The sequence below is a fragment of the Catharus ustulatus genome, chromosome 5 (assembly GCF_009819885.2).
Source record: "Catharus ustulatus isolate bCatUst1 chromosome 5, bCatUst1.pri.v2, whole genome shotgun sequence".
Lineage (NCBI taxonomy): Eukaryota > Metazoa > Chordata > Aves > Passeriformes > Turdidae > Catharus > Catharus ustulatus.
The window spans coordinates 10,082,584-10,096,296 of NC_046225.1; the positions used below are offsets into that span (position 1 = coordinate 10,082,584).

The 13,713-nt window shown below is 39.8% G+C and overlaps 1 protein-coding gene across 1 annotated transcript in view; it reads right to left on the reverse strand.

The window, feature by feature from the left end:
• Positions 1 to 3,025: 3,025 nt before the first annotated feature.
• The window catches only part of TBC1D9 (TBC1 domain family member 9), a 45,638-nt gene continuing 34,950 nt past the window's right edge, over positions 3,026 to 13,713 (reverse strand). The window contains exons 14-21 of the mRNA XM_033059920.2: positions 13,399 to 13,497; positions 13,213 to 13,281; positions 11,781 to 12,021; positions 8,663 to 8,728; positions 7,332 to 7,418; positions 6,364 to 6,438; positions 6,124 to 6,224; positions 3,026 to 5,214 (exon numbers count right to left, since the gene is read on the reverse strand). Of these exons, the coding sequence (XP_032915811.1) occupies positions 4,492 to 5,214; positions 6,124 to 6,224; positions 6,364 to 6,438; positions 7,332 to 7,418; positions 8,663 to 8,728; positions 11,781 to 12,021; positions 13,213 to 13,281; positions 13,399 to 13,497 (1,461 nt within the window). The 3' untranslated portion in view covers positions 3,026 to 4,491. The remainder of the gene's footprint in view (positions 5,215 to 6,123; positions 6,225 to 6,363; positions 6,439 to 7,331; positions 7,419 to 8,662; positions 8,729 to 11,780; positions 12,022 to 13,212; positions 13,282 to 13,398; positions 13,498 to 13,713) is intronic.

Below are 13,713 nucleotides of genomic sequence, written 5' to 3' on the forward strand. Positions count from 1 at the left end.
AAAAAAAAACAAACTACAACACAAAAAAGCTCCCAACCAATCCCATAAAAACCCCCACAATAATGATTTTATGTGAATGATCTGGAAGTTAACTCCCAGAGGCAACTCAAAATGTGAGCGTTTTTGTTCAGGAGGAACAAAATTTAAATGCTGAGAACAACTCTGGAGAAAGAACAAGAATCCCTCAAGTGTTGATGGTTTGTTATTTTTTTCAGACTCAGTATCTTCTGGCATGCCTTCCTACCAGCTATGTTAAATAATTTGCTTGGGTTTCTTTCAGTTTATTTGCATCTCTCAGACAGCCTTTGTTTCTCCTCCTGTATTCTGGAGAACAAGTGCTTCTATTAATGTATGGAAGTGCCATTGCATGAGAACTGCAAGATCTCACCTGGAGAAATTTTTTATTTCTATAGAAGCATAGAACAGGCCCTGCCACTATTGGAACATTGCAGTCCTCCAAACTCTGAGTATCAGGCTGATCAATTATGCAAATGAGCTATTTTAGAAAATAGGACAAACAAGCAGCTGTTCAGGAAATTTAAACCGAGATCTTGAGTACCACAGGAAAGAGAAGAACCAGAGCTTAATTGTCTTCTGAAGTGACATACTTTGAGATATCTGCCACCACTGATCAGGAACATCTTGCACTATTTTTAAGACTGACTAAGCTGTATTTCACAGCTGGTATTCCAGCTGTAAGCCACTCCTGCACAGTGATGCTGCTGCTACCAGCACATGTTGCAATTTTCTGTTATTAACCATTTTCCAGTGTAACATTCACTGCCACATTTTTGTTTTGTTACCATTTGCTCTCAGGCCAATTTGCTATTGAATAAATCAACATTTTTAAAATTGTGGCAGTTTTGGCTGGGGTAGATTTAATTTTCTTCCCAGTGGCTGCTATGGGGCTGTGTTCTGGATTTATGCTGAGCACAGGGTTGGTAACACAGATATTTTTGTTACTGCTGAGCAGCGCTTAGACAGAGCCAAAACCTTTTCTGCTTTTTCTTTCCCTGTTAAACTGTCTTTGTCTCAACCCACGAATTTTCAGGCTTTTACCCTTCCAACTCACTCCCTGATCCCACTGGTGGGAGGAAGAATGGGTGCCTGGGCCTTGGTGGCTGCCTGGAGTTAAACCATAAAGTTAAAAGTCACAATTGTGGCTTGAAATACGTAACACTCAACTCAGGGCTACCTTCTAAGTTGAAAGAAACAGAAATGGCATAGAAGGAATGTTTTTTCCAAGCAGAGGATAAAGCTCAGTAATAGATACAACTGGCTCACTTTCACCATAACACTCCTGCTCACCTCAATGGTGAGCTCTAGTCACAGACCAGTCTATTCCCTCAGCAGCAGGAGCTGACACCAGGATTGGAAGGAACACTGGAACCTCATACACTACCCAGGCAAAAGGCCAGGATACCATGGCACACTCTGCCAAAGGCTAAGCTGTCCTACCAACTCATACACAGTTCCTCAGTATTTCCTCATTTGTTCAAAATGTTTTACTCTAAGCCCAAGCAGTCCATGTTTCTTACCAAAATGGGTACAACACATCAACTACTTTGTACTGTTAACAACTAATATCTGATAAAAGGTGTCTTCTAGCTACAGCATCCCTTGTTACTGGATTACACCTGACTTCTGTTCTAACAGAAGCTCCAGATTCATTGTGTAAGAAATCAAAGTGCTTTTCTCTTTACAACAGTTTTGATGTAATTTTACCAGTAAGTTTAATATGTTTTATAATGAGCTTCTATCTGTGCAACACAACTCGTGTAACACAAACATTTGCAAGTCTCAACCCTCACTCTAACACCTAGAGCTCAGGAGCTGCAAGATGCTACAATGAAGGAAGTACCACAGAACTTCCAGGTGTTAACAGCTTCTGACTAAGCTGAAAGACAGACTGGAAGAAGAGTCGTGAAGAAATACTCTTCTCAAGTTTTGTTTTTTAAGTACTCAAAGTTCTATATAAAATAACCTATGAAAAAGCTCTATAATAGCAGTCCCAACTGAACTCTGCAATTCACAGAATAAAAAGATTGTATCTTCAAGCACAAGAAGCACAAGACACAGGTACCTCTAAGCCATACTCTATGTAGCACACCTCCACATACAGTAAGCCTTTAAAAATACTTACAGCTTCCCAAAAGTGTCACACCACTGTACGCAGGTCAGCTGAATTCCTGTGTAGCTTTCTGTTCACCAGCTCCCACACAGCTACTGAAGAACAGAGCACAGCAATCTTGTCATCAAATAGGCAACTGCCAGGTGGTGCTGATCCAAGTGAGAGCCCCATCCAAACAAAGCTGGAAAGATCAGCTCACCTGGCTGCTACTCACAGCAATGCCACTCTTAAAAGAGGACCTGGCTCACACTTGGGAGCTGTGCTGATGTGATCAGCAAGGCAAGGAAGGCTACCAGAGCAAAACAAAACAAAAGTTGCCTTGTAAACTGGCTCATGTTGCACCAGAGATCCACTTGTGGATGCCTCTTGTTACAGGAGCCCGAAGAGCAAAGTAATTCTTGTCAACTGTTGCATCTCCTGCCGTGTGGAACAAAGCTGACAAGCCTTTCGAAGATAAATGTTTTGGAACTGTGTCCTGTGTGTCCCTAGGGGTGTGTGTAAGCTTGCTTTTAGGCTTAAATTCACTTTAACATAACAGACACCTAAAAGAGAAACGTTTTAGGGATCTGCAAACTTAAAAAGTCAGTGTTCCACTTAAGGATGCTAATTCTTAGTGCTGAAGACTGCTACGACAGCTTATTCAGCTGCCAGATATTATAATAAAGCACCCCACTCTGGCCTTGGCATCTTGAATTAAAACAAAGTAATAGTATTCAAAATGGTGATTATGGCTTCAAATAAATATCATTATTTGATACACATGTAAACCCATCCACAGTCACAGCAGAAAGACTACAGTGCTTTTTCATACCATTACCAGTAGATATGCTAACATTTGTCTCTGTAATAAAGCTCATTTTCCCTCCAGCATGATTTTAATAGTTAAAAATCAAATCTGTGCAGAGTGTACTTTATTTATTCACATTACCTATTTGTGGTTAAAAACCACTTCATCTGACAGTTTAAAAGCATTCTTTTAAAACAAAAGAATTAAACATAGCTTGTGCTAAAAAAATCTGCAAGTTACATGGATGCAGTATCATACAAGAGTATAAAAAAATCAACAGTATTCTACAGAAAAGATTCTCAAAACAGCAAATAAAGATTAGGCATGTAGGCATGATTCCTGAAACAAACAAATATGAATTTAAAAACAGCTAACAAAATTTTAAAAAAAATCCCAAATATCTGTATAAAAAAAGCAAGGATTCAAAGTGCAGGTGCTCCAGTTTCCATTCTAACATATTACTCAGTAAGTCAATACAGGATACTATTCATTTCATATAAAGTGACAGTGTTCTCAGTAAGATTTAAACATTCAGTAACATCTTGCAGATTTTCTTTCATTCCTGCTGCTTTACACTGTAGTAAATAAAGACTTATGCAATACAGGCTTTTATTTTCTTAATCTAACAAGGATATAATAGGTTGTGGTAAAGGTTAGTTTTAAGAACTAAGCTATATTTGCTGTAGATCCAGCCTTAGAAGTAGATTTATATATATTCTAAGTTTTTAAAAACAGACTTCAAATTTTGAAAAGAGACTCTACCAATCTGTTCTGGGACCTGCACACACTGTCTTTGGAGAACACCAGCAAAGCTTCCAAGTCCACTGGTTAGAATACAACCCTGGGCAGGGTCATGCTGGAGATCATCCTTTGGTGGCCACAGCTGGGAAAGGGCTTTCCCTCTGCTGAACCCAGGGAAAGGCAAATGGGCAGAAACCATCATTTATCCACATTTGCCTGATGTGGCAGCTGGGTTGGGATGGTCTCACTTTCACTTGAGCATACCAGTCTCAGGCAGAGGAATTTAGGAGCCAGGCAGGTGTCACTGAAGTGGTCTTTCATATATTCAGAAAAGCAAAATCAAAGCATACGTTCAAAGCCTCTTTGGAAAAAAAATAAAATTATGCTTCAAGGATGTTGCCTGGAACTTATTTTCACCTGAGGTCCTTTTCAGGTTGACAGTGTCCCTTTGAATTTTAGGTTTTTCCCCTTTCATTACTTTTTTTCCCCCAAGCATCAGATCTCTATATATGTCTATTTTAAAAATGCACATAAATATTGGCATTAAGTTTACATTTAGAAATTAAGAACTAATCTTTACCATTATACACTGACAGCAATATTAATAATACACACACTTCACTGACAAGCGTTATTTTTTTTCTGTATTTTGAATAAAATCTGCATGTGTAACATTTCCCACAGAAAGAGTGATTATACTTGAAGATAGTTATGTTTGCACCCCAACATTTTCACATTAGTGAAAACAACTATGGAAAATACCAGGGCCTCTGCCAGGTACTAATAAATAGAGAATAAAAAGAAAAAATGAAATAAAAAACCCGATTGCCTTTTATCCCGACATAGTAGAGATTTCATAGTCACTGGCCGAGGTTATTGGCTTTCCCCTCATCCTGATGTTTTTAGCATTAGTAATCCTAGCCATCATGGACACAGGCTTGTCAAAGTACCTGACCAGCGCTGGCTCAGTCAAAAGGGAGGCTAAGAACTGTTCAAAGGTGATGGCCCAGTCCCTGTCAATGCTCGTGCTCCTGCGCAGGGCCGGGGCGTGGCCGCTCCTCACCAGAACCGTGTCCTCCCCGATGTCCTCGCAGTGCAGCTTCTCCTCCTCGTGGGAGCCCGCGCTCAGCACCGAGTAGGAGGACATGGAACTGTCGTCCTTCGTGTCATCATCAGAGATGAGCATGGAAGAGCAGGCTCCATTGTCCCTGGGAGAAGAATCTTCCAGCTTAATGTCTTCCATCTGCATGCCCAGGGTGCTGTCGGCGCCTGCAGCGTCCTCCTCGCTGGCCACGAGGCTGTCCCGGAACGCCTTGTGCTGTTCCAGGGGGTACTGATGGTGCTCCTTCTTCTGGAACAGCTCACTCTGAATGGCTTTGCTGCAGTGGTTGCTGCTGTCTGTGTCATTAGGGGGCTGCATGCTGAAGAGCTTCCCAACCTCCCCAATCTCCAGGAGCAAGCTGGTCACGGCAGCCGTGGCGTGGTACAGGTCCTGCTCGTTGGGGTCTTCACTGAACATGTTGTACATTGTCTTGCACAGCTCAATGAACTGCCCCTAAACACAGCAGGGAGGAACATTAACAAGAGCAGGAAAACATCAGGCTGACATCTTCCAAATCAGATATTTTTAAAGTCTGGGATTGAGGCAGGGCACGAGAGTTCATGCGACTAAGTGAAATTTGAAATAAGCCAGGTGCAGTCTAGGAAGCGTTTTCTATGACTGAGCAGCCAGATATGTTGCATCTCTCAAAGGTATTTAGAATAAATTATTGGATGTTTTGTCCAACATATCACAGATATAATTCTCTGTGGCCACAGGAGGGCAAAAGAGGATGAGCAGTGAGACACTTTGCACTCATTTTGGTGGATTTTCTTGGAGGAACGATGCTAGTATAACCAAGGGTTTGTTAAAACTGATGAGAAGTAATGAAAAATGAAGACCTGCAGCACTCCTTAGCTGACAAGAGTAACTTAGCTGGATACAAGTCTTTTGAAATTCAAAACTGCTGAATTAAATAGGAAGATTTGCTCAGGGCTACTAAGAATCATTGTTCTACAGGAAATAAACCCTCTAGAGGAAACAGCTATCCCAATGGCTCTCCTCCTCCTCAGCAGCTGTGGATCTAAGGGGATTGAGACTAGCAGCACAAATTACAAAACATAAAATACTACTTTCAGGTTATGCTTATTAGACATTAAGAGCTGGCTGGTGATATTCAGTTTCACATCATTTGTCTAGAAATCAAAATAACATGATTTACCATTCCTATAGGTGTTTATCTTATTTTTGGGATGTTTTGGGAGCTGAATGCCAGTTAAAGTATTTTCTAAACAATTAACTGCAATAAGGTGATTGCTACTATGGAAAAAAGTATCTGTTCAAACTAAAACCTTTATTCATTGCATTGAATACTTATAGATACATGAAGAAAGTTTAAATGTAATGTAAAGTAAGCTGAAGTACCTGATTCAGCTTGGGCAAGTCCTTTGTGTTTTTTGCTTTGGATTTATTCTCTTGGCTCCACATTCTCAGGTAATTTCGATTCTCTTGTGAGCTCTTCTTGCCTATTGCCAACAAATTACCCAGAGATGGAGGAAAAAGTCCATGAAGAAACCTTAAATTATTACCTTTATTCCCCATTTTCAAAAGGAGCATCTTTACATGAAATGGAAGATGTAACTCACGCGGAGACACCAAGCATACCTTTGTCTGTTTTCAGACTCACTGTAACAAACCCATCATCTACTCCATGTTTGTTCCTGCTGTCTAGGCCAACAACTAGGAAGTGGAGGGGCAGGGGGAGAGAGAGATCAGTGTGGGTTTAGATACAGACATTGTTTTAACAAGTACAGTGCAAAATAACAAAATGTTTACAAATATTTACAAACTCTGCAAAAAAAGCAGAGTAACAATTACAGGAATAAATGATAATTTTTGCTAATTCTTAAACCTGCCAATAAATTCAATTTAATTTATAATATCAGCACTGAGGCTGGGAAAATCTTAGGTTTTGTCCATGTAGTACTCTTGCTAATACAACACACCTCCTAGCATGATATATATATTTGGTGATTATACAAGTGCATCTTCTGAGGGGCTTCCAGGCCTCTCAGGACTTGAAATTGCCATTTCTAGACTATTAACTCTTACCTGTATTCTCAAACAGCTTTCCTTCCACTTACAACCTGAAGGATGGGCTGTATTTTTCTCGAATCAGGACACTTCCCATCAAGTATCACAAGAAAGAGAAAGCCATTTAAAGCAGCAGTGATGAGACACTGGCTCTTGATAGGGCATGTAAGATTTCAAACTGCAGAACTACATTTTGATTTATCTTTTCCTCTCGGTTCTTTAGAATGTTTTAAGTTCTGATTCAAATACATCTTGAAAGTCAATCTATTTATTCTTAATTCTCCACAAAATTACTTCTACTACAACACATTTCTGGCATTATTCTGTAAGTACTTCTGCAATACACAATTCAGGGGGACTCTCAGTGTACACATGCCTGCACCTCTAAAGATAACATATGTACAAATGCCTCATACTTCTTTTTACAGAGAATACTTTGCTAACAAAGTTTAATCCAATTAAAAAGTAGCTCCCTAAAAAGACATGTTGATTGAAATGCATCACCTCACCTCCTCATGCCCGAGACAAAAGATGCCTACCATGTGTACAGTCTGGTGTGATGTCCTCAAAAAAGTACTGAGTAGCTTCAAAAGCAGAGTCTGGCTCTTCTTGCTCAGGGGATGGATCTAAGCAACACAGTAAGATTATTTCATTAAAAATTCCACCCTTTAATCAAAAACTGAAAGATATTTCCATTAATACATTTAGAATGTCCATGTCGAGGGTGTCATGGGCTAGGAATCATCTCTTTTTAACTCACAGGAGATGAACAACTGGACCTGAATTGTCTCCTTCCCAACATCCAATACTGTCTCACAAGGAGCTGTTTGCTTTCAGAGGCTGGCTTCCCCATCTTCCCATGCCTACTTCCATTACCTTTTTCTGTGCAGCTCACTGTGTCCTAAGCAGCTTTTGATCTCTTTCTTACCTGGAAACAGTCTGTCATCATTTGGTATGAGCTTACCAGTCCCCAGATATGAGAAGCTGCATTCTTAAAACCAGGTATTTTTTGTAGTAGTTCAATTTCTTTTTAAATTTAAAGTATTTTTATAATTTATTTAATTTTTTTTTCCCAGTTGAATTACTGAATCGCACAGGCCTACAGCAAATCTAGCTGGGAGCAATCAGCAATGTTCAAAGCCTACAAAGGTGAATATCCTCTCAAAGTTTTTACATATGCTTACCACAGCATGTAAATGTGCACAAAAATTAAACTGCTCAAGCAGTTGCAATTTTCTGAAAGTGCAGGTTCAAGGAGGACAGCAGCAGGTTCTTTATAGCGTGTGTGTGACAAGCCAGGGAGGACACAGTCCCAGTACAGCATTTTCAGAACTGTTCTGAGGCATTTTCATCCCCTCTCCACCCTTAACTGCTTCTCTCACTCAGCTGAGCCCAGGTTTGTACAGCTCCCTGGAAAACACATCTGTGAAACAACCTGGAGCCTCCCTCTGCAAACAGTTGTGTCAGCCCAGAGGGGAAACCAAGAAGAAATCCTGGGGACAGAAATGAGGAGCCAGGACACGCAGGAACATTTCAAACTAGCTTAATTTTCAAACTCTTAAATAGAGTGCATTATGGTAAGATATGTTGAAGAACTCTGGATTTATGCCTGGAGGGTATCACCAAGCTCAGCTGAACAGGCAAGAGACATTTATATGTTTGTGGAGGGAGCAATTGAGGGCTGTGAGGGTGCTTTCAGACTTTCCAAATCTGGCTGGTTAGAGTAGAAGTTTCCTTATTTTACTGCTGCATAAAAAGCTACAATAATTCTCACAGATTAATTTTTAATTGGGAAAGCCAGTCACAAACAACTCTGCTCCAAATTCCTGTTGTCAGCAAAACAAGAGCTATTCTAACATCATTTACTTACCAGGCAAAACATGCATTTTATACAGTAGCTTCAGCTTCTCTGTAAGGTCTCCATGGCAGGCTGCACCTAAACAACATTACAGGCAGTACATTACCAGTCAGCATTCTGTGCCATTTTATTTGTTTTTGACACAATATTTTGGTTTAGAAGCTGCTACATTCACTCTGGGAAATACTGTACCCCTTAACAGCTCAAGATCATAAGTCAGTCACTTGACTTCTAAGGTCACACAGTAAAACCAGTGAGAGAATCCAAATAAATCTACCCTGAATTTCATACTTCAGTCTTGGGTCCTTTATTAAATGCCTATTTCATAACACTCCATCTATGGCATTATCACTCAGTAAGGCCTCCAGCTGGAACTTAATAAGACCTTTTTTGTGTGGACTTGAAACTTTCTGATCTGAGGATCCAATAACAACATCACATGTCTTAGAGCAACAAGATATTAAAAAAAAAAAAAGAGAGAGAAATTGAAGTAAACAGCATTTATCATAGCTTAGCCATGGGCTAAACTGATGTTCAGGCAATACTTTCTAGTGATTTTTCCACATCAACCCCTATTTGTTTCTGGACTACACTAGAATTAGCTGTATAAAATCAAAGAGGTCTATTGAAGTCCCTCCTTCCAATTAATTAAATGGACAGTAGTTAATTTTAAAGTAATGAAATAACCAATAATCAGCCTTTTCCTAAATCTCACTTGTTGTGACATGCCATCCATAAATACATGAATTAACTTTCAATAATTAGATTGTGCAGACATTTATTTTACCTTATAAGTGACCATGTCAACTTACCTCTGCTATGCAAATACAGACTGTGGCGTGACAAGTACCAACAACCACAGTCTCTTGTAAAGCTCAACACTCCAATAAATAAAGATGTTAGGCCAAAAAATTGAGCAAATCTGCATTAGCCATTTTGCTTCCAACAAGGTCCTTTTTAAGTGTTAAACCTCATTATGTTCCTATCTGGTGGATCACACCATGCAGATAAAACTGTTCTCTTCTGGTAAAGGCAACATGAAATAACCAAGGGACAGAATGGGCTGCACTTCTGCCTCCTCCACCAACAGGGAACTGCAAAACAAGATTCAGGGCACAGGGTGCCATATGTAGGCTTATTCCTCTCTCTGTCCTCAGGTATGAAGAGAACTGCAAAAGCTCCATAGCTGTTATTTGAGACAAATCTCTGTGTGCTTCCTAATGCACACTTTTCTTTGCTCCTAATGCATGTCTTTTCCTTTTTACTCAAAATTAGGAAGAGCATTGACAGCAGGTCAAGGGAGGTGATCCTACCCCTGAAAGGACTGGAGAAGTGGTAAGGTTATCACTCTGCTTTTTGAATATCCTCCTGTATTCTGTAGTTGAAAAAACCCTGTTTGCAAAAAACCCAAAAAACTACACTCAGGTACTCCTTGCAAGACACAGCTTTCATGGTGCTGACTTTGACAGGAGCCTGTGACAAGTACTGCAGTCAGCAGCAACCACTGGAGAAGTGGGAGAGCTGTGTGCCCTGAGAGTATTGCAAAAACATGATGAGAGGCAGGAGGCCCCTTTGAATCCATGTAGAGATCTCTGTAGCTTACTTGGACATGCAGTCAACAACTGCTATAATCCAGTGTGCTACAGGAGTGCAGGGGAGCTTTGTCAAGAGTGAATAACCCAAAGAGCTCCTAACCATGGCTGAAAACCTCTTCTGAGCAGCACAGCTCATTGGGCAAACCAGTTCTATATTTGGACTATATTATTGTGACAGGGCACAGAGTAAACATAAAGAATATGCCAGGTTATTCCATCTTTGCTCAGCTGAGGCCCTAGAGGCACCTGAAGTAGGAAGTTCTTGAGCTATTTGTTGTAGGGACAATGAAAAAGAAATGGAATTATTAAAAGTCCTGGGTCATGGTGAAATATGCTCAAACAGCTCCATTGTTCTTTTGTTGACTGTGTTGTCCTTCCTACCACCCACGTGCTTCTCAATGAGAAGGGGTCAGCAGGGTTGATTTTTAGGGAGAAAAAAAGTTTTCAAATCACACCACACTGGGCTTAGTTTCTGAAAAATGAATTTTCAGAATGAGTATTTTTGATTGCTTTGCCCATTGAAATATTTAGTTCAGTCATGTTGGTTTATAGCCATATTTGTGCATTTTACATTTATTTCTGTTCACAGTGCTCAAGACTGGCCCTTGCTCTTATTACTCATTATTGGTTCCAAAACATGTCTCAGTCAATAGCTGGTTAACTGCTCCTAACAGCATCCTGTAAACTGGAAGAGTAGTTAATTCCTGGGTCCTCAAAAGGCCATTGAGTGTTACCTGGCAAATAGTACTGCAAATACAAATCACTGCATCATGGGAAGCACTGGGATTTTTTTGGGTGGTGTGAAGGGGAGGTGTGCAGCCAGTTTTACTGTCACAGCCATTTTTGCACTTACAACAGAACAGGTGCTACTACTTCTGTACAGAGGTTTGTAACATACTGTTACAAAGAATTGCTGAAAGCCAGACTGGGAAACCTTTTCACTCTCAAAAAGCATCAAAATGTGGAGCTTGAGTAAATTCCAGGTTGCCATGAAATGACATATGGTAGACGGTGAGATGTTGGTAACTTAGAGCAAACAACTCCTGCAATGTTTAAAAAAGGAGTGGCCAGCTCCTGCCTCATCTTTGCTTCCTCATGTTAATCCTGGGGCTTGTGATGTTGACTTTCATATCCTGAAATCTTTTTCTTCAAGACTAAAACCATTCAGCATCCCTCTCTGACCTGCACCCTCACTTCCATCTTTTCAGGAGACTTCCAAACTGCTTTCTGCAGTCTTGGTTACTGAACCTGGTTGCAGAAGCAACAGAAGTAGTACCTCACATTCTAGCTATGCCTAGGGGAAATACACCATTAAGCACCCGTGCTGCAGTCAATTTTTGTGCTGAGAGTTAGCAGTCAGTAATATCTTCAGATCCTGACAGATCTGTTCATGTGTTGCCTGGCTAATACAGATTCACCTACTAAGCCCAGCCGAAACTGCAGAGGGAACCACTGTCTCAGGTATGACAAAATGAGCTGAGCAGAAACAAACCGGTTTGTCACGTTAGTTTGAAAACGCTGAGGATCCTCCTTACTTAGTCCAGAGACGAATTCCCGGAAGTTGATGAGCAGATCTCCATTCTCATCCAGCAGCCTGAACAAGCGGGCAGCCAAGATATCCGAGTGAGTTCCACATGCCCAGGGGAAGAGGAGGGCGAACATGCCCTTGAACTGCTCGAAGTCGATGCGGTACTGCTCCAGGTACGGCAGGCTGGGGTCGTGCCGCTCCGTGGCGTTGCTGTTTCCTCCCCAGTAGCAGCTCGTCAGGTGTTCTGCCTGAACAGAAGGCAAACACCACGAGATTGTCAGCACCTCTATAAACATTGCTCTCCATGATAAAAAAACATTCCAAACAACTCTTCCACATGCATTCTTAAAACAATGCATGATAACCGATGCATTTCGATTTATCCAGCCTTTCCACTGCTGGAAGAGGTTTTTACTCTAACCAGCATAAAAAAGTATCCCTCCATATTAAAAAAAAAAGAAGATAAAGCAAAACTTTTCCTGCCTTCTAGGTAGATGAAACATGAAATATCTGCTTTGGATAGAGCTGTGTCTTCACAGGCTTGCTGTGCTAAGTCACCCTTGCACCCTCATGCAGTCAAGTCAGAAGTCTCATGAAATCTTTATTTAATCTTGAATCACATGAAAATATTTTTAATGTTTTTGTAGACTCTCAAAAATACTGAATAATGTACCATTCTTTCAGTCTTACTGAAGTCAGTGGGGTTTGTGGAGCTGATTTTGGCAGAATCTAATTCAAAACAATTCAGAAGCTTAGAGAAAAAGATTGAGAGGAAAAGACTGAAAGAAGACACTGCAGAATTTGGACAACTTGGACTTGTCATTACAGATGGGAAATTAAAAGGAAGTAAATTCTTCATCATATTAAGAAAAAAAATTCATTATAACAAAACAGAGGAAGAAAATAACTTGTTTTAAAACATTGTGCATGAAGGTGAAGCTAACATATTTAAATGCTCACCATCAAATTCTGAATCTAATGGCATTGTTGTACAACCAACTTACAAAGACACACCACACTTTGTGACATTAAATTCCTATGTAATGCATTAAAGTATTAACAAAGGCAAAAACCAGCTATTGCAATACAAAAGTATGAACTGTCTGAGATACAGAATCATTGTGATAAATTCCAAAATTTGGATCAGGTAGAGAGAGACATGTTTCGTTTCTAATGACTGATCAAAAGCCTCTATCCAATTTTCTATTTTGCATACACTTTTTTTAGTATCTGCATCAAGTGGTGAATGAAATCTTTCCCAATATTTTAAAAACTGCTTGAGTTTGTTTTGTATATCAATATACAGCAGCTAATTCAAGTGTGTATCAATATACCCAATAACAACTGACAGATTTGACCTGGTGCTTAGAAAAGACAGAGTCCCACATCAAAAATGAACATTAAACTTCCTGGAGCACATGATCTTATCTTCACCTTACCTTGAAAAGTGCATACAGCTCCTCCAGTTCATCGATAGTAAAAGAAGTCTCAGTCACAATAGTTCGCACCTTTTGAAACACAACATGAACAGTTACAGACCTGAAATCCATGTCTCACTGAAAAGCTAAAAACTTCAGAAACTGACTGAACTCATTATTTGCAAAGAAGATTATTTCAGTACTGACCACATTACGCTTTGTAGTATCTTCGAGGGTTTGGATGACCTTCAGTCTTTGTTTGAATCTCATTTGTTCAATTAAATCTGCTCGGATACTTCCAAATTTCTTAAAAGAGAAAAAGTAGTAAATGATTGTGTATTAATATTCAGAATATTTAGCTTGCTTTTAATTTAGTTACATGATGTACCACAAACGAAACTGCTGTTAATAGATTTTTCTAACACATTACAAAATTACAAGGACTTTAGGAACATATCACAAGATTTTATTTTTCCCAAGAACTTATTTTTATTTGAAAGGTCTTTATTCAATTTTAAACTC